Source organism: Ictalurus punctatus, chromosome 15 (genome assembly GCF_001660625.3).
Source record: "Ictalurus punctatus breed USDA103 chromosome 15, Coco_2.0, whole genome shotgun sequence".
Lineage (NCBI taxonomy): Eukaryota > Metazoa > Chordata > Actinopteri > Siluriformes > Ictaluridae > Ictalurus > Ictalurus punctatus.
This window is the reverse complement of record NC_030430.2, coordinates 23,521,297-23,542,726: the sequence shown is the minus strand read 5'-3', so window position 1 is coordinate 23,542,726 and position 21,430 is coordinate 23,521,297. Positions and strand designations below refer to the sequence as shown.

At 40.6% G+C, this 21,430-nt stretch overlaps 1 protein-coding gene across 2 annotated transcripts in view; it reads left to right on the top strand.

The window, feature by feature from the left end:
* l1camb (L1 cell adhesion molecule, paralog b) overlaps positions 1-21,430 on the top strand; it is a 61,067-nt gene that overhangs the window by 25,117 nt on the left and 14,520 nt on the right. For both annotated transcript variants that reach the window (XM_053686332.1, XM_017486751.3), the window contains exons 2-19: positions 1,597-1,867; positions 6,594-6,696; positions 9,114-9,283; positions 9,471-9,599; positions 9,743-9,913; positions 10,087-10,198; positions 10,411-10,595; positions 12,727-12,858; positions 13,052-13,195; positions 14,257-14,368; positions 14,711-14,871; positions 14,999-15,158; positions 15,361-15,488; positions 16,927-17,028; positions 17,222-17,422; positions 17,739-17,809; positions 20,398-20,623; positions 20,996-21,111. In XM_053686332.1, the coding sequence (XP_053542307.1) occupies positions 1,750-1,867; positions 6,594-6,696; positions 9,114-9,283; positions 9,471-9,599; positions 9,743-9,913; positions 10,087-10,198; positions 10,411-10,595; positions 12,727-12,858; positions 13,052-13,195; positions 14,257-14,368; positions 14,711-14,871; positions 14,999-15,158; positions 15,361-15,488; positions 16,927-17,028; positions 17,222-17,422; positions 17,739-17,809; positions 20,398-20,623; positions 20,996-21,111 (2,541 nt within the window). In that variant the 5' untranslated portion in view covers positions 1,597-1,749. The remainder of the gene's footprint in view (positions 1-1,596; positions 1,868-6,593; positions 6,697-9,113; positions 9,284-9,470; positions 9,600-9,742; positions 9,914-10,086; positions 10,199-10,410; positions 10,596-12,726; positions 12,859-13,051; positions 13,196-14,256; positions 14,369-14,710; positions 14,872-14,998; positions 15,159-15,360; positions 15,489-16,926; positions 17,029-17,221; positions 17,423-17,738; positions 17,810-20,397; positions 20,624-20,995; positions 21,112-21,430) is intronic.

Here is a 21,430-nt window from a genome sequence, read left to right as displayed (position 1 = left end):
AGAGAGACACAGGGAAAAAGAGAGAGAGAGAAATAAAGATGGGATGAAAATGAGAGCAAGACAGAACGATCTGGAAAGATGATGAGAGAGAGAGAGAGAGAGAGAGAGAGAGAGAGAGAGAGAGAGAGAGAGAGAGAGAGAGAGAGAAAGAGCATGACTACAGATGGGAGAGAGACTGAACGAGAGGAAGAAGAGAAACAGAAAAAGAGAGCAAGAATGAAAGAAGTCGAGAGAAAGATGTTGAGAAAGGGAAAGATAACATGAGGATAAAAGACGTGAAGAGAAAGATAGAGTAATGAATCTACAGGGATAACGATGGATAAAGAGAGCATGTTAGAGACCCAGAGAGAAAGAGAAAAAGAGAGAGGTAGAGAGAGACAGATGGAGGAGGAGAGACGTTATTCTCTGAGCTCTCTGCTCCATTAGTTGTTTTCCAGAGTGGCTTTCTGAGAGGCATTTCAATTACCACACTTTTCTGTGTGTGTGTGTGTGTGTGTGTGTGTGTGTGTGTGTGTGTGTGTGTGTGTGTGTGTGTGTGGCTTGCACTTTGTTCTTATTATACACAATATAAATGCAATATAAATTTGCATTTTTATTATTGTTGTTGTTGTTGTTGTTGTTATGAAGAGATAAATAAATAAATATATAAATAAATAAAAGAAAATACGCGACTTGAAAATACGTGATTTTTCTTCTCATTTTCTCCTCCATTTTCCCTCCCTTCACTCGTCCTGCCCTCTTTCACGTTTCATCCTTTCACTCGCGTCCCCTCATCACTTCTTCTTTCTCCTCCCCCTCACCTCTTTCTCTTTTCATCTGTCCACATTTTCTCTTTTTCTTCTTCTTCATCCCTCCGTTCCACACACATCACTCTTTTCAACTGACCTCATATTACTTTGCCTCGTCTTCCTCTTCATCCCTCCTTTTAATCCAATTTTTTCCCACTTCATATGGGACGTGTTCTGTTTTCCTGACCCAATATCATTTTTTCTTCGACCTTCTTTTCCATCCTCTTTCTCCCTCTCTCTCCCCCTCTCTCTCTCTCTCACCCTATCTCTCCCTCTCTCTCACCCTCCCTCTCCCTCTCTTTCTCCCTCTCTTTCTCTCTCTCTCTCCCTCTCTTTCTCTCTCTCCCACTCTTTCAATCTCTCTATCTCTCTCTCTCCCTCTCTTTCTCTCTCTCTCCCTCTCCTTTTTCCCTCTTTCTCTCTCCCTCTCTCTCCCCCTTCTCTCCCTCTCTCTCTCTCTCTCTCCCCCTCCACTCTCACCACCTCTCTCTCTCTCTCCCTCTCTTTCTCTCTCTCTCTCTCTCTCTGTCTCTCTCTCTCACCCTCTCTCTCTCTCTCTCTCTCACCCTCCCTCTCCCTCTCTTTCTCCCTCTCTTTCTCTCTCTCTCCCTCTCTTTCTCTCTCTCCCACTCTTTCAATCTCTCTATCTCTCTCTCTCCCTCTCTTTCTCTCTCTCTCCCTCTCCTTTTTCCCTCTTTCTCTCTCCCTCTCTCTCCCCCCTCTCTCCCTCTCTCTCTCTCTCCCCCTCCACTCTCACCACCTCTCTCTCTCTCTCTCTCTCTCTCTCTCTCTCTCTCTCTCTCTGCAGAACGGTGTGAGCTGGACAAGACCTGCTGTGTGTGTTCACGTGTGTGTGTGTGTGTGTGTGTTTGTGTGTGTGTTTGTGTGCTCGTGTTAACTGTATATCTCTGTGTGTATGAGTGTGTATGTATGTGTGTGTATCTCTATGGGACGGTGAACAATGTCTCGCACACAGTGTCACTCATCGGCCACTAGAGGGAAATGCAGAGCGTCACAGCTGCTGTTTCTTCTTCTCTGGTTCGGGAAAACTTTGGGATCCATTCACATCCCTAGCGTCTGTGAGTCTCAGTCTTCATGATGTTCTGCTCTGGTTAAAATGCGCAGTTTAAAAAAATAAAACTATGATGATGTTAGACCTGAGAGGAAGAAAACTTTTTTTTACTTTTCATTTTCCCCTTTAATAAATAACAATCAACATAAGCTCTCACACAAGTTTTAATAAACCACTCAAATTCCATATGACCGGGTGTCTGGTCATGACTTAAATTTCCTCACTTTGTAGTTACAGAATCAGTACGTCAGTACGTTTACACGGACAGCAGTAATCTAATGATCAAACTTATTCTGAATAAGACAATATTCTGATTAAGGTGTTTACATGGACAGCAGTAATCTAATGATCGAACTTATTCTGAATAAGACAATATTCTGATTAAGGTGTTTACATGGACAGCAGTAATCTAATGATCGAACTTATTCTGAATAAGACAATATTCTGATTAAGGTGTTTACACGGACAGCAGTAATCTAATGATCGACCTTATTCTGAATAAGACAATATTCTGATTAAGGTGTTTACACGGACAGCAGTAATCTAATGATCGAACTTATTCTGAATAAGACAATATTCTGATTAAGGTGTTTACATGGACAGCAGTAATCTAATGATCGACCTTATTCTGAATAAGACAATATTCTGATTAAGGTGTTTACACGGACAGCAGTAATCTAATGATTTACTTTATTCTGAATAAGACGATATTCTGATTAAGGTGTTTACATGGACAGCAGTAATCTAATGATTGACCTTATTCTGAATAAGACAATATTCTGATTAAGGTGTCTACATGGACAGCAGTAATCTAATGATTGACCTTATTTTGAATAAGACAATATTCTGATTAAGGTGTCTACATGGACAGCAGTAATCTAATTATCGACCTTATTCTGATTAAGGTGTTTACACAGACAGCAGTAATCTAATGTTCGAACTTATTCTGAATAAGACGATATTCTGATTAAGGTGTCTACATGGACAGCAGTAATCTAATGTTCGAACTTATTCTGAATAAGATGATATTCTGATTAAGGTGTTTACACGGACAGCAGTAATCTAATGATCGACCTTATTCTGAATAAGACAATATTCTGATTAAGGTGTTTACACGGACAGCAGTAATCTAATGATCGAACTTATTCTGAATAAGACAATATTCTGATTAAGGTGTTTACATGGACAGCAGTAATCTAATGATCGACCTTATTCTGAATAAGACAATATTCTGATTAAGGTGTTTACACGGACAGCAGTAATCTAATGATTTACTTTATTCTGAATAAGACGATATTCTGATTAAGGTGTTTACATGGACAGCAGTAATCTAATGATTGACCTTATTCTGAATAAGACAATATTCTGATTAAGGTGTCTACATGGACAGCAGTAATCTAATGATTGACCTTATTTTGAATAAGACAATATTCTGATTAAGGTGTCTACATGGACAGCAGTAATCTAATTATCGACCTTATTCTGATTAAGGTGTTTACACAGACAGCAGTAATCTAATGTTCGAACTTATTCTGAATAAGACGATATTCTGATTAAGGTGTCTACATGGACAGCAGTAATCTAATGTTCGAACTTATTCTGAATAAGATGATATTCTGATTAAGGTGTTTACACGGACAGCAGTAATCTAATGATTGACCTTATTCCGAATAAGACAATATTCTGATTAAGTTGTTTACACGGACAGCAGTAATCTAATGATTGACCTTATTCTGAATAAGACAATATTCTGATTAAGGTGTCTACATGGACAGCAGTAATCTAATTATCGACCTTATTCTGATTAAGGTGTTTACACGGACAGCAGTAATCTAATGATTGACCTTATTCCGAATAAGACAATATTGTGATTAAGGTGTTTACACGGACAGCAGTAATCTAATTATCGACCTTATTCTGAATAAGACAATATTCTGATTAAGGTGTTTACATGAGTCGCTTTTAGAATACTCCTTTCATGTTCCAGTTTTACGTGTTATAACAGAGATCGATTAACAGCACACGTCATTACTATTATTTGTCACGATATACATGCAAATAGACGACTGCTTGAAGGAAAACAAAGACGCTAGGCTTCTCTAATAGTATATTTACATTTTTTTTCACACTGAAAGTAAGAAAAACGTGTCATCGCAGACATTTCCCCTTATATTTCCGCACGTTATTTTCCACATGCTTTTTTACAACTGTAATTCCTTTCTAGAAGATATAACACTTACCTGCTTACTAGGTGGCAAACATCCACATTTACATGGATAATGTGATTTCACAGTGACCGTAGAAATCAGACAAAACAGTCAGGAATCTTGACATTTCCCTGACATGTGCTTGTGCTTGTGTTATTACGTCATAATTACACATAGCATGCTAAGTGATGCTAACTGAAGTTTCAAAATGGCATCACATCTAATGGAATTTTCTTAGAAATATATAGCGGATACAGGATAACCCTAACTCACCGTTCATGCTCGTACCACAGCTCGCTCGAATTCTCGAATCTGATTGGTCAGAATTTGTGCGTTATTTTTGCATAGCACTGCATATAGATTTCTATGAACGCGCTCGTTTTAATACAGTCCTCGTTTCTATAGTAACGGCTCGTTCGAGGAATTAAACGGCAGACACTCCACATCTAATCGTAAACAGATTACAGAGATTAGAATCATTGATGTGGTGATGGTTTGTTTGTTGGGTGACGTTTCTGAAACGTTCCTGTAAAACGTGCAAGGCGTCATTCATTAATACATGAAACGTGGACTCGCTGTGGTACGAGCAGAATAACACACGTCGGACCGTGCCGTTATAGGAAAATCATACAGACACCCAAACACATAGTGTGTTATTACTTACATATTACTTATTACTTACTTGTTGTCGTGGTTACATTCCAACTAGATATGGCACTAATCCAATACGCAGTATCAGTACCCAGTATACCCAGTATCAGCGTCAGGCTGCTACCAGGAACAAAATGGTGAATGGATACTGGGGAAAACACAATATACTGTATCATATCCTGTAACAAGTGGCAACGATTGGAACTGGATTAATATAAAGACACGTTTTTTTCTTTCTTTCTTTCGTTCATTTTTTAGGATTGGTTTTATTACATTTATACTCCAGATTTTATTATATTCACTATATTTCCAGCGTGATTTTTGTGTGAAAGTGCTTCCGATACCAAAAAAAACCAACATTTTAAACCTTAGTAGTAGTTTTTAAAGAAAACTATTACATGGGTCTGGATATGGGCTGACACTCGAGATTTCAGTATCCGTATCCGTATCGGAAAAGAAAACAGCGGTATCGCGACGTGTCTAATTCCATCGGGGTTACATAGCAGCCTTGGATTTCTACACAGATTATTTCTCAAATTCAAGTTTGAAAGAAAGAAAGAAAGACGTCTAGACATGCTTAAGACGTAACAAGCTGTCATGGTTTATCTGAGTGAATATAACGTCGTGATAATATTAATAATAATGGTGGCATGAGAGTGTGATATGTAATAGCATGTGTGTTACTAATGCTTCATGACTAACATCTCTTACCGACTCCATTCCTGCACTCCACTCGTCTGTGTGGGTTATGTCGGTATGCGTTCTGCTCTGCTACACGGTATGGGAATGATTTATGTAATCTTCTCTTTCTTCATGTTTTCTTTCTCTACTCCTTCCTTCTGGCACCCGCTGGAATGACAGATAACATTTCTGACCGTGAGTGTACTTCTTTTTCTCTTTCTTTCTCTCAAAGTCTCACTTCAACGTCTATTTTTTTGCTTTTTGAATCAAATTGTCCAGCATAGGGTTGGGCGATATGACCATATAATATCGATATTGTGATCAATTATGTCCCTTAAGGGGGGCAATAAAAAGTAAACAACAACAACAGCAATACAGTTTTCTGAGTCATTGTGGATAAAGTCATTTACATATAGGTTTATATATATATATATATATACATACGTATACTTAATCTTTGGCAATTTTTTTAAAACAATTCTTATACTCCAAAGGGTTAAAGAAATTGAATAAAAAATAAGTTTTAAAAATAATTTCAAGCTGGCTGGAAGCATATGATTTGATGTTAAAATTAATAATATTTACATTTATTTTTTTCATAAATAAAAATGTTTCATTAAACATTTTTAAATGTACAAATTTAAATGAATAAAATCAATTATTATTATGAATGTGTTTATTAATAATGAACAAAAAGATTACGATTTACAGGTTTTTTTAAGGCAACATTACTGCATCACTGGCAGTTTGTGAGCAAACCTGAATACCATGAAACACATCGTGCATCGTTGAAATGATCGTTTGTCATATCGCCCACCCCTACTCCATTAGGGTTAGGATAGGGGGGCAGTGGTGGCTTAGCAGTTAAGGCTTTGGGTTACTGTTCGCAAGGTTGTGGGTTCAAGCCCCAGCACTGACAAGCTGCCCCTGTTGGGCCCTTGAGCAAGGCCCTTAACCCTCTCTGCTCCAGGGGGCGCTGTGTTGTCTTTTTGTGTCACCCTGTGCTCTGACCCCGACTTCCTAACATGCTGGGGTATACGAAGAAAAGAATTTCACTGTGCTGTAATGTATATGTGATTAATAAAGACTCATTATATACACAAAGCCCGTTTTTCTATTACGATATTTAACGATGTATACGGCTGTAATCGTACTGGTGTGTGTGTGTGTGTGTGTGTGTGTGTGCGCGCGCAGTGAAAGAGCCTCCGCTGATCACACTACAGTCGCAGTCGTACACCGCCTTCTACACCGATGACGTCTCTCTGAGGTGCGAAGCTAGCGGCAAACCCAAACCCACGTGAGTCCTCGCCGAGCAACAACGAATAATCACAAAACACACCCTCTCTGTTAAAACAACATATACATAGATATATCTGTGTATTTTTATTTCGATTTGTAAGCGTTTAAAAATGTATATGAAATACATGAAATACTATAAAACCAAACATCACCAGGAGATTTGAACGTTTGAATCCTGAAAACATCACAGCCATGCATTACCAGGAGCTAAGACACTCCATGCTCTGTCACTCTAGCAGATATATTCTGATGCAAATAAAATAAGAGTGTTTATAGAGCTGAAGCTCAGAGCTCAGAGAGAGAAAATTGACATGAACATGCAACACAATCAACTCTATTTAGTCCTACGAGACTAAGATTTCTCCTCATTTTCTCTGTATTTCTCTTCTCATCGCTTCTATTTTTCCCTCTCGTTTCTTCACAACTCATTTCTCGTCTTGCCTTTCTCCTAGTCTCTCGTCCTTTCTTCTCTTCTCTCGCCAGCTGCACTACTGTCGGAGCTGCTGTTATTGAAAAATAAAATAAAAAATCAGACCAGTCGGAATGAACAGATCGGCAGTGCAGTGCTGGAAACGCCAACGTTTTAAAAATAAATAAATAAATAAATAAATAAATTTGAAAAATTCAGCTATATCCACCGCGATTTATTTCTATCAGCATGATTAAGAGGAAGTTACTTTGGCTAAAAGCTTTGACTCGGGCTTCCACATGAAGTAGACTCACATAAAAACGCCTGTGCTTACAAACAACCGCTGGAAAGCTTTTCAGCCGGTAGACAGATGCTTTATTTACTGTTGACATCTCTTCTCGTGGCTCTGAATTTCCTTATCAGAGACTGAGCCGAGCCAAAAGCCTGCACGGAAGGCTGTTTATTAAATTAAACAGCCGGCTATTAATCTGGATTTACTCCTGTGAACCTCCTACACTCCAGACTTCCAGCCGCACTGATCGCTGCAGATCATTTCCGTGCAACAGATACGCCATTGTGTGTTGTGTGAACTGCAGTTCAGTCATGCCTTTCCCATGTCGTGCCATTTCATGAAAAACACATCCTTCCCAAATACATTCGAGTGCAATGAAAGAATACATTTTTTTGCAAGAACTCAATGGCAAAAACAATGGACCGCAAACCAAAATCTGCTCCAAATGTGGCTCATTAAAGTGTGTGGTTTAACTGGAGCTATGAAGCTCATACTGTTAAAAAGTAAAAGAAGATTATAGCCTCCAGCGCTTCACAGCCTTTTGCCAATTCCTTAACATTTAATACATGATTGCACTCCCGTGCCAGTTCAAACGGCATTGTTGAGTTATGAACTCACTAATGAACTTAGTTGGTTCTGTTTGCCAAAATATACATAAATTAGTTACGTAAACCACAGCGATGCTAATCCTACATTCATGGCATAACAACAGGCATTTTCTATTTACATGCCTTGTTGTATAATAGGGCAGAGGTTCCCAAACTTTGCCAGGGCAAGGCCCCCCAAATGGCATTAACATTTGACCGAGGCCCACTTTTTTTGCAAGATGTCTTTAAAACATATTAAAATACAGACTTCTGAATATATCCCCCTATTTTTTTTATTAATAATTACATCTTACATCTTTACATTACATTACATTAGGAATTGATTGTGTGTGTGTGTGTGTGTGTGTGTGTGTGTGTGTGTGTGTGTGTGTGTGTGTGTGTGCGCGTAGTTGTCTGAAAAAAAAATACTGTAAAAAAAATCATGTATTTATTTATTTTTCACACCAAATTGTTTAGGCCCCGCGGGCGCCCCCTGGTGGCCCCCACTTTATAAACCACTGTAATAGGGGAGTAAATGGTGGGTGGGAGTTGGCAGGTGGCCAAATCGGGGAGAAAATGGGGTGGAAATTGAGACAGAAATTGAGAAAATGTTCAATCTGTTGAGTATTTAAGATCCTTCACTTGTATCTAGGTCGCTATTTAAATTTGGATTTTAAATTGGTCATATTGACCATGCTAATTCTGTTGTACATCAAATAGAAAGATAAAAATAAAACAAATAAAAATAGAAAGATTGTATAAAGATTTAGAGAACTTTTCAACAGATTACTGTCTATAATACAATCTGTAATGAAAATGTTGATTAAATTAGACAAGAACGCAAAAAGTTAGCATTAGTGGTCCCGGCGTTTTTGGACCCCACTGTAGTTCCAATTTAATTTCTATGTAGATATTTCACTTCTGATTAAGTGTTTGTATTAAACGGTGTACAAGTGGTGTTAATATCTTATGCGGCGAGTTTGTAATAATATAAGGACATAATTAACCTGAAGGCTGTTAGCTTCCTACGCCTGTTAGCTGGATTAGCAAAACTAAAGAAGTAAAGATAAGGCCAGTTTTTAGTAGTGTACTCATTCTCCTTCCTCACACTCTGACCTTGTGTCCAGTTTTCGATGGGTGAAAGATGGCGCACTGATCAAGGAGGAAAGGAACGGGTCGGGAAATTTTACAGCCGACCCAAACAAAGAACTGAAATTTTACCAGGGGACGTATCGCTGCTACGCGTCAAACGAGCTCGGGACGGCTGAATCGGGCCTGATAGAAGTCATCACTGAGCGTGAGTTTGTCTTTTTCCTCAACTTTTCTGTCTCCGTCACGCGGCCTCTTTGCACCTGTTAGCATGATCTGACTAGCATTTTGTACACACCTTTTCTTTCCCTCAGTTATCTATTCAACGTTAGAAGTTACAAGCGCTTAGCTAAAGCGGGAAAATTTTCAAGCCAATTTCTATTCTCCTCCTGCAGCCATTCCAGTCTCAGTAAAGGACAAGAGGGTGGTGAAGAGGGTGAACGTCAACGAGGGTGAAAGTGTGGAGCTACAATGTAACATTCCAAACAGCACAGTGAAAGCTAACATCCACTGGATGGACAAGAGTGAGTCAATTGCGTCATTTCCTGCCTAACTGTTAAAGTTACTAACCACCCTGATGTCCCAGAGCTCATGATTATCACTATAGTTTAGCACGATCGCAAGATTGACCGTGCTAGCATAACAGCCTTGCTGCGTTTCTCCTCAGAATTGATGCATATTAGGCAAAGTGAACGCGTCACTATTGGCCTGAATGGTAATCTCTACTTCGCCAATGTGCTGATCAGCAACACCAGAGACGATTACACCTGCTACACCCAGTACGTCGAAGCCAGAACCATTTTATCCACAGATCCAGTTTTTCTCCATGTTATTCCCTGTGAGTAACACTCAAATTACACTTCTCGGTACTAAACCCCAAAACTGGAATTGTAATTTTTTATTTATTTTTTTTTTTTAACCCCAAATTGTAGTTTATTTATGAAACAAAAATTAATCTTAAGCTTAATATTTAAGTACAGTACTGTATTTTATTTTATTTATTTTTTTAAGCCAATGAGGTGGTGAACAGACATCCCGGTCTCCACCAACCCAAGGGCGCACACACCAATTATTTTGCCCTCCGAGGCCAGACTCTCATCCTGGAGTGTATTCCATACGGGCTGTAAGTATGAAATTGTACGGTGGGAGATGTTACTCTAGGTGTAAACTGTAGGAAATGTAGCTTTCGTGCTGTTTTTATTGGTGCTTCCTGTGTCCATCCTAGTTTCCTCAAGAAAATATAGAAGATATGGAAGAAGCTGGAAAGCAGCAAAGATCCAAACTGACAAACTTTATTCTCTCGGGTTTTGTGTGTGTGTGATTTTTGTGCACTAGGCCAACTCCCTCTATCAAGTGGGAAAGGAAAGACGCTTCGTTTTCCTCCACTAAAGCAGCTGAGGAGCGCTTCGGCCGGTGGCTGGAGTTCACTTCAATCTCGGAGAGTGATGATGGAGAGTACACCTGCACGGCCTCGAATATAATGGGACAAGCAAAACACTCGTACACGGTCACCGTGGAGGGTAATTAGACACACTTACATACATACACTATTGCGTTTTCCATCTAAGTCTACACGAATTTTGAAAATTCTAAATAAAAAAATCGAGAAAGCTTGAAAATAAAAAGAATCCTCCTAAATATCACAAAAAAAAAGTGTTTATACTTGTTTAAGGTGCAGTGGTAGCTCACTGGTCAAGATGTCGGACTACTGATCGGAAGTTTGCGAGTTTAAATCCCAGCACGGCTGGGCTCTTGAGCAACGCCCTTAACCCTCAACCGCTCAGTTGTATAAACGAGATAAATGTACGCCGTTCCGGATAAGGGCGTCTGCCGAATGCCATAAATGTACAGTCCCTGTTGAAAGTATTGGAACACCAAGGCCGATTCTATTGTGTTCGCTATACGTTGAAGACATTTAGGTTCCAGGTCAAAAGATGAAAATGAGACAATAGATCGGAATTTCCGCATTCATTTCCTTATATTTACATCTAGATGTGTTAAACAACTTAGAACATGGCACCTGTTATTTGAACCCACCCACTTTTCAAGTGAATATTTGGAATATTTGGAAACATTTGGAACTTGTGACCGGAGTTTCTTGCTGCTCGGGTGTTTCGTGTTAAATTGATTTCTTAAAGAATAAATAGCTCTGGATGTCTACAGTGCTCTTGGTTTCAGACCTGGGTTTCACTTGTGAAGACTGCATTTGTCGTTAGAAAAAGAAGAAAAAACCGACATGAAGACCAGAGAGCTGTCTATGGGAGAAAAGCACGTCATTCTGAAGCTGAGAAAAGAGGGAAAGTCCATCAGAGCCATTGCACAAGCATTGGGCATAGCCGATACAACAATTTGGAACTGCTGGTCCTGAAAAAGAAAGAAACCACTGAGGTACTAACAACCAGACATGGAATGGTTTGGGTCGGCCAAGGAAAACAACAGCAGTTCATGACCGAAACATGAGCTGTGAAGAAAAACCCCAAAACAACAGTTAGTGACATCACCAACAACCTCCAAAGGGCAGGGGTGAAGGCATCACAAGCCACTATTCGAAGAAGACTTTGAGAGCAGAAATATAGCGGCCGTACCACAAGATGCAAAACCACTCATCAGCAGTAAGGATCAGAAAAAACAGATTGGAATTCGCAAAGAACTACAGAGATGTACCACAAAAGTTCTTAACCTCTATAAAGTGATGGAAAGGCCAACGTGTGGATTAAAAATGGATCTGCTCATGATCCAAAACATAGATGCTCATCTGTGAAACATGGTGGAGGTAGTGTCATGGCGTGGGCTTGCATGGCTGCTTCTGGAACATTCTCACTAATCTTTATTGATGATGGAAGTCATGATGGTAGCAGCAGAATGAATTCAGAAGTTTACAGAGAAATGCATCCAATCTAACTGGGCGGAACTTCATCAGGGGAAAAGAGGTTTTAGACTGGCCAAGAACAATGCAACAATTTGGTGATGTCAGCGAGTCTCAGGCTTGATGCAGTTATTGCAAGCAACGGATGTGCAACCCAATATTAAGTGTTATTTTACTTTTATTTACTTCAAGACTATCTGTTCCTATACTTTTGCTCACCTAAAAATGGAGTAGTCTGCCACCGATGGTGCCATGTTTTAAGTTTCTTTTTTTTTTTTTTAACACATCTAGATGTAAATATGAAGACACGACAGATGAAAATCTAAACTGCCGACTCATGTTCATCTTTCAATCTCAAACCCAAATGTCTTCAGTGTATAGCGAAATCAATAGAATTGGCCTTGCTGTTCCGATACTTTCGGAGGGGATTGTAAATGTGAATGCTTAAGGTGGAAAAGTTTCAGAATGTAAAAAAAAAAAAAAAAAAACCTGACAGAAGTCTGATACTGAACTCAGTGATTTCTTTTTGTAATACTTATTTTTGCGCCCCAGCGATGGTGCCGCGTCACCTCGCGACAATTTTTGCATTCCCTCGTAGTAGTGTTACACTGTCGTGCAATAGTGTTGAATTCCCGCCCTCAAAATGTTTTTGCATTCACTCACAAACAAAATAAATAAATAAATCACACACAATCCAGGAAGCAATGCAAAAAGTTCTGACTAAAGCCAGTGTGAGACGCCGAACATCTTTTGGCTGATTTTGATTGGTTGTTGTTTGTGTCCAGCTGCTCCTTATTGGACGAAGCAGCCTAAGAGCTCCCTATACTCACCGAGCGAGACGGTCAGACTGGACTGTCATGCTGACGGCATTCCTACACCACACATTGTATGGAAGATTAATGGAGTGCCCATCTCTGGTACACACACACACACACACACACACACACACACACACACACACACACTTGCTTTCTCTTATTTCTTTCTTACATGATTATATTTTATACCACAGTGCTGTTGAATTCTTGATTGTGATTGGTCAGAAGGTGTTGATTCATTTTCTATGACAGTAAATAACGTGGAAATGTCTCTCCTCTGTGTCGCGGTCAGAAACGAGTCCTGACACCAGGCGCACTGTAAAAGGCGGGACTTTAATCCTGATTGACGTTCAGTTATCTGACACGGCTGTCTATCAGTGTGAGGCCTCCAATAAACACGGCACGGCCATCCTGAACACCTACATCCACGTCGTCGGTCAGTCACCACTCTGTACCGCTCTGTGTCTTTCTTTCTTTCTGTTGTTTTCATTCATTCTTTCTTTACTACTTATCTTTCTGTTTTTATCGTTCTGTATCACTCATCTCATTTACTGTTTTCTTTCATTTTCTCTTTCTTTTTCCTTTCTTTCTTTCTTTCTTTTTCTTTCATGGTCCGTGTACAAATGACGACCTTTCATTCATGCTTTTTTTTTTCATTTTTAAATTCTATCTTTCCTATTTTCACCGTTTGCTGTCCCATTGCTGTCTTTCTTTCTTTCTTTTTGTTTTCAAGTTATTTTTTTTTATAATTCTATGTTTAACTTTTAACTATATGTTAACAAATTTTCTCATTTTCATTTTTCCTCATTTCTTTCTTTCTTTTATCCTTCCTTCCTTCCTTTCTTTTGTTTTCATTCATTCTTTCATTCTTTGATGATTGTTTATCGTTCTCTTTTCTTTTTTCTTTTTCTATTTTTAATTCTATCTTTCTTATTTTCCCCTTTTGCGATCCAATTTCTTTCTCTTTCTTTCTTTCTGTTTTTTTCTCCCTTATAATTCTATATTTTAACTTATCTAAATTATTTTTCTCAATTTCATTTTTCCCAATTACTTTCTTCTTTCTTTCTTTTTGTTTTCGTAATTTTTTGTTATTTATTTCTTTTTTATAATTCTATATTTTAACTAATATAATTTCTTTGTCTCATTTTTTCCCCCTAATTTCATTCTTTCTTTTGTTTTTCCTCTTTTTTATTATTCCATGTTCATGTCCAGCACTATCTGTGGAGATGTGCTTGAATTTTTCCTGATAGAGCTCTCTCTCTCTCTCTCTCTCTCTCTTTCTCTCTCTCTTCTCTCTCTCTCTCCCTCTCTCTCTCTCTCTCTCTTTCTCTCTCTCTCTTCTCTCTCTCTCTCCCTCTCTCTCTCTCTCACACACACACTCCCTCTCTCTCCCTCTCCCTCTCTCTCACTCCCTCTCTCTCCCTCTCTCTCTCTTTCTCTCTCTCTCTCTCTCTCTCTCTCTCTCTCTCTCTCTCTCTCTCTCTCTCTCTCTCTCAGAACTGCCCCCTCAGATTCTGACTGATGACAGAAGAGTGTATAAGTTGATGGAGGGATCCATGGCATCTCTGTACTGCAGTTCTTTCGGTTCTCCACGACCCCAAATCAGCTGGTCAGTTTTCTGTCTCTGTCTCTTAACCGTCAGTGTGTTCATTCTCATACGCAATAACACAATAAAGAAATTATGAAGTCTTTATTATTTAATGCTGTCGTGTTTAAGTAGAGTGAAGAGCGTTTATTGTTTACACATACGTGTGTGGAATGGTGTTTATTGTTTAGACACACGTGTGTGACTGTAGTGGTGTTTATTATTAATACACACGTGTGTAATGGTATTTATTATTTATACACATGTGTGTGGAATGGTGTTTATTATTTATACACACGTGTGTGTGTGTGTGTGTGTAATGGTATATATTATTTATACACACGTATGTGTTGTCGCGCTCTTCAGGGAGAGTGAAGAGTTCGGTTCGGTTCTGTCCAACCCGAGGATGTCACAGATGACCAACGGCACGTTACACATCACCAACGTGAGCTACGATGATGCAGGAACATACCTGTGTTCAATCAAAAACACTAACATATCCATTACTGCACTGCTGGTGGTGCTGAGTAAGTCACACACACACACACACACACACACACACACACACACACTCACCTTCTTTCTATTTATCATCTTATCTGTCTTCATACTTGTTTCTCTTCTTCATTTTCTTTTTGCTGTCTCTCTGTGCAGACAGGACTCGGATCGTGTCCCCTCTTCATGACCTCCGGGTAAAACATGGAAATTCGTTGGTTTGGCCGTGCAGGTACGAAGTGGACAATCGGTTCTCTAAGCCCTTAGTCCAGTGGAGGAAAAAAGGACAAAAAATCACAACATTATCTCCAGACGACAAGTAAACACTTTCACTTTCTCTCTGTCTCGCTCTCATTCTCTTCTTCTACAGGAACGAACGTGTTGGGTGTTTTTGGAAAATTAATTCCGCTTCTATTTAAGCAAAATACTTTGTGTTTTCATCACCTAATTACTAACTCTGGGCTTAATGCATAGATTTTCGGTGCCGCATTTAATGATCTGTTTGGTCATGTGATTGGCAGATACACAGTTTTTGAAAATGGATCACTGTGGATCACTGACATCACCCTTGAAGATGCTGGACCCTACAGCTGTGAGGTCATCACCCACTTGGACAGTGATATGACCACTGGATCACTGACTGTGATCGGTGAGAATCTCTCTACTATCTAATTCAATTAAATGAGGGAGTGAGTGAGGGAGGGAGGGAGGGAGGGAATGAATGTATGGGTAAGTGAATGAGTGAATAAGTGAAGGAGTGAGTGTATGGGTAGGAGACTGAGTGAAGGAGTGAGTGTATGGGTAGGAGACAGTGAAGGAGTGAGTGTATGGGTAGGACACTGAGTGAAGGAGTGAGTGTATGGGTAGGAGACTGAGTGAAGGAGTGAGTGTATGGGTAGGAGACAGTGAAGGAGTGAGTGTATGGGTAGGAGACTGAGTGAAGGAGTGAGTGTATGGGTAGGAGACAGTGAAGGAGTGAGTGTATGGGTAGGAGACAGTGAAGGAGTGAGTGTATGGGTAAGAGACAGTGAAGGAGTGAGTGTATGGGTAGGAGACAGTGAAGGAGTGAGTGTATGGGTAGGAGACAGTGAATGAGTGAGTGTATGGGTAGGAGACTGAGTGAAGGAGTGAGTGTATGGGTAGGAGACAGTGAAGGAGTGAGTGTATGGGTAGGAGACAGTGAAGGAGTGAGTGTATGGGTAGGAGACAGTGAAGGAGTGAGTGTATGGGTAGGAGACTGAGTGAAGGAGTGAGTGTATGGGTAGGAGACAGTGAAGGAGTGAGTGTATGGGTAGGAGACAGTGAAGGAGTGAGTGTATGGGTAGGAGACAGTGAAGGAGTGAGTGTATGGGTAGGAGACTGAGTGAAGGAGTGAGTGTATGGGTAGGAGACAGTGAAGGAGTGAGTGTATGGGTAGGAGACAGTGAAGGAGTGAGTGTATGGGTAGGAGACTAAGTGAAGGAGTGAGTGTATGGGTTGGAAGACTGAGTGAAGGAGTGAGTGTATGGGTAGGAGACTGAGTGAAGGAGTGAGTGTATGGGTAGGAGACTAAGTGAAGGAGTGAGTGTATGGGTTGGAAGACTGAGTGAAGGAGTGAGTGTATGGGTAGGAGACAGTGAAGGAGTGAGTGTATGGGTAGGAGACAGTGAAGGAGTGAGTGTATGGGTAGGAGACTGAGTGAAGGAGTGAGTGTATGGGTTGGAAGACTGAGTGAAGGAGTGAGTGTATGGGTAGGAGACTGAGTGAAGGAGTGAGTGTATGGGTAGGAGAATGAGTGAATGAGTGAGTGTATGGGTAGGAGACAGTGAAGGAGTGAGTGTATGGGTAGGAGACAGTGAAGGAGTGAGTGTATGGGTAGGAGACTGAGTGAAGGAGTGAGTGTATGGGTAGGAGACTGAGTGAAGGAGTGAGTGTATGGGTAGGAGACTGAGTGAAGGAGTGAGTGTATGGGTAGGAGACTGAGTGAAGGAGTGAGTGTATGGGTAGGACACTGAGTGAAGGAGTGAGTGTATGGGTAGGAGACAGTGAATGAGTGAGTGTATGGGTAGGACACAGTGAAGGAGTGAGTATTATCCTTCCCCCTGTAGATAAGCCTGAACGTCCTCACTCACTGAAGCTGGATGAGAAGGCGAATCGCAGCGTCACTCTGACCTGGAGCCCCGGAGACGACAACAACAGCCCTGTGTTCGGTAATTCACTTGTGGCATTGACTAGAATTACAGTTACGACAAATTAAAAAGCTTTTATGAATTTTTTTTATTTTTGTGATTGTGTACTGAGATGATATCACATGTAAAGTGGCAGAATTCTTAGACTAATTAAATAAGCGTAATAAAAAATGAGTGTGTGAAGCCTGACGAGTCTCTCGCTCTGCTCCTGTAGAGTTTGTGATTGAGATGCTAGAAGAACTGCCCTTAGAAGCAGCGATGTGGAAGGAGCTGAAGCGGGTTCCTGCTGAAATCCATCACCTGGAGATTTCTCTACTTCCCTTCTGCACGTACCACTTCAAAGTGGCGGCGGTCAATGAGATCGGTCAGAGTGGCTTCAGCAAGCCGTCTGAGTCGTACACCACACCTCCTGCAGGTAACCGCATCATCACCTGATCATGATGTATATGATGAATACTGTCACATACTATACGTCTCACATACGCATTAACTAGCTAAATGTAAAAAAGAGTACCGCATGTGTTCATCTATAAATACAAAAAGGAGGTTAATTATTAAGTAGAGTTCAGAATGGACTTCTGCCACCTCGCGATTTTCTGAACATTGCTCACATGTACTGAAATTCAAACAAACAAAACATTCCGAGGTAGCTAACAGTAGCTGTTCATTGCTATGCTCCCTTTAAATAAACATCCTACAAGGTCCATTAATTATCGCCCTGTTTTTTGCAGCACCCGACATGAACCCGGAGAAAGTGAGGAGTGAATCTACTGATCCAGAAACTATGACCATCACATGGGAGGTATGGAGTGATGGAATATCCTCTACACTAACACTAACCACTAACTTTATTATCCAACCAGCCAAAAACATGGATAAAACCTCACAGAGACAGATCAAGTGCTTCTGTTAATATTCACAGGATTAAAAACAAAAACAAAAATTTCCAATCCAGTTTTGGTGAGCAAGTGCCCACTGTAGCCTCAGATTCTTGTTCTTGTTCCTCCAACTCAATGTTTGGCTCATGTATTGTGTTCATTCCGAGTCTAGAGACTCTAGAAATGTTCAAAATCTTTGATGTGCACGTTAACTAAAGCTCTTGACCTGTATCTGCATGATTTCATGCCTTGCGCTGCTGTCACGTGATTGTTGGATAATTGCATGAATGAGCAGGTGCGCTGGTGTTCCTAATAAAGTGGCCAGTGAGGGTATGACTTAATGTAGGTGGAAGCAAATCTTCTGGATACTTTAGTTAAGCTATTCTCATCAATTATGAGAAGAAACTACAGAATCTAAAGCTGCTGCCTGATCTCTAACTGTAATAAACGACAATATTTCAACATATTTACTATACTCTGGAAAAGAATTGAGACCACTGCAAAATGATCAGTTTCTCTGGTTTTACTGTTTATAGGTATGCGTTTTGTTTTATTTTTACCGCATTTCTCCAAAATTCCGAATACATATCTCGTCATTTATTTACATAAAATTGTTGTCAGACCTTGAATAATGTTATAACTTAGGAAGAGTTCAGAAATCAATATTTGGTGGAATAACCCTGATTTTCAATCACAGCTTTCATGCGTGTTTGCATGCTGTCCACCAGTCTTTCACGTTGACGTTGGGTGACTTTACGCCGATCCCGGTGCAAAAATTCAAGCAGCTCGGCTTTGTTACAAGGCTTGTGACCGTCCATCTTCCTCTTGATCACATTCCAGAGGTTCTCAATGGGATTCAGGTCTAGAGATTGGACTGGCCATGCCAGGGTCTTGATCTGGTGGTCCTCCATCCACACCTTGATTGACCTGCCTGTGTGGCATGGAGCATTGTCCTGCTGGGGGAAAAAAAAAGAAACAATCCTCAGAGTTGGGGAACATCAGAGCAGAAGGAATCTGCTCTGAAGGAGAAGGAAGGAAGGAAGGAAGGAAGGAGTTTTATTCGAGGACCACATTGTACGTGGCTTGATTCATGCGTCCTTCGCAAAGACAAATCTGCCTGATTCTAGCCTTGCTGAAGCACCCCCAGATAATCACAGATCCTCCAACAAATGTCACAGTGGGTGCGAGACACTGTGGCTTGTAGGTCTGTCCAGGTCTCCGTCTAACCATTAGAAGACCAGGTGTTGGGAAAAGCTGAAAATTGGACTCATCAGAGAAGATGACCTTACTCCAGTCCTCTACGGTCCAATCCTTATGGTCTTTTGCAAACCTCAGTCTCTTCTTTGCTTCTCATTGATGAGATGAAGGGCTTTTTTCTAGCTTTGCACGACTTCAGCCCTGCCCATAGGAGCCTGTTCCGAACCGTCCTCGTCATGCACTTCACCCCAGCTGCCATTTGCCATTCTTTTTGTAGGTCACGTGATGTCATCCTACAATTTTAAAGTGACGTTCGAATGAGTTGGCGGTCATTGGTGGCACTGGTGTCAAAGTGCATGCTTCTTCAATCAGAAAGAGATTGCACAAATTTGACCTGCATGGGAAGCGTGCCAGGAAAAAGCCTTTGCAAGACTACAGTTTTCCAATAAGCATATAGGCAAAGACCAGGCCTTTTAGAATAATGTGCTCTGGACAGACAAATCAAAGATAGAGTTGTTTTGCCACAGTAACAGCAGACATGTCTGGCGCAGACCAAAGACAACTTTTCAGGAGAAGCACCTCATACCAACTGTGACACACGCTGGTGGAAACGTTATGGTTTGGGGTTGCTTCGTTTCCTCGGGGACTGGACAGCTTGCAATCATTGATTCAAATATGATTTCTGCATCATATCAAAGAGTGCTTGAAGATAACGTGAGGCCATCTGTCCGAAAGTTGAGGTTGAACCGAAAGTGGACCTTTCAACAGGATAATGATCCTAAGCACACTAACAAATCCAGCAAGGAATGGCTCAAAAAGAAGAAATTTTGGGTTACGGAATGGCCTAGTCAAAGCACAGATTTGAATCCCATTGAAATGTTGTAAACCCTCAAACATCTTGCAACTGAAAGAATACTGCATGGAAGAGCGGTCAAAAATTCCACCAATCCGACATCAGAGACTGGTGGACAATTGCGCAAAACGCCTACAAGAAGTTATTTCTACTAAAGGGGGCAATACTAGCTTCTAAGGCCAAGGGTGTACTTACTTATTCCACAGAAGAATATCACGTCTATTGATATTTCTGTTGAATAAATGATTGAAAAACTATTCCTCAAGTGTATCAACTTTATTAATAGGCGCTGTTTCTAAAGACGATCACATGTTTGCTTGTCCAAATATGTCAAAAAAAGAATTTCCATGGGGTCTACATGACGGTATATTTTCACAATATGTTTTCATGTATTTTACAGACAGACGGACAGAAGGACAAGCCTTTCCGTTCTATAAAATCTCTCTCTCTCTTTCTCATTAGGAGCTGGAGCCCAGGCACTTTAACGGCAAAGATTTTGGGTATAAAGTGTCATGGCGTGATGCAACTGGCCCTGAGAAGCCTTGGCAGTCTGCGACTGTTTCTCACCCTCCGTTTATAGTCAACAATACAGATACCTTCGTGCCCTTTGAGATCAAAGTGCAGGCGGTGAATAGCATCGGCGAAGGACCGAGTCCAGAGGCTGCCATCGGCTACTCGGGAGAAGACAGTACGCTTCACTTATTCACTCTTACGTGAAATTACTAAGTGGAAGATAGATTCTGTAACATGGTGTGATGTTTATTTAACAGTTTTTGGAACGCGTCTGCAGCATCTCTGTAACTGTCAGAGGTTTTTTGCTACCATTTTTTTGTTTCGTCATTAACTTAAGGGCATTGAGGGAGCATGTTGAGGGAGTGACTGTTTATAGCTGCTATAACATACGTTCCTGTTAATTATTAATTACAAAAACAAAGTGTTTATTTGCTAAGTGAGTGTCCGGGATGATTCCTACTTTTGAGTGGTACACAGCTATAATCACAGCTACAGATCGAGGAAGCTTCTCGCTGCAGTCAGTCTTTTCTCTCTGCGTCTCTTCTAGTCCCCGTGGAGGCACCGGATGACATAGAAGTGACTCTGGTTAACGCTACAACCGCGTCGGTAAAGTGGAATCCGATCAGTAGAGAGTCTGTGCGTGGACATCTTCTTGGCTACATGGTACGTTTATAACGTAGGCATGATCGTTATTCTAGACGAAGATGACTGTACGGAGAAGAGATGAATGAGATTATCGGGAGCCTTTTATCCTTTTAACCAGTTGATGTAAAAAGACGGTTCTTGCTTAGTCCTGTAAACATTCTTTCTCAATCCAGCAATGCATAGAAGCATTGTGAAAAACACAGGTTTACTGTTAAAGATCTGCTACAGCACAACGTGACTCACGTCTGGGGGCGGGGCATGTATTGTTCTGCAAGGCATTTAATTGGACAACCATGAAGATTTCCCCCAAATCATTATGAAATAAAAATGTCCCAAA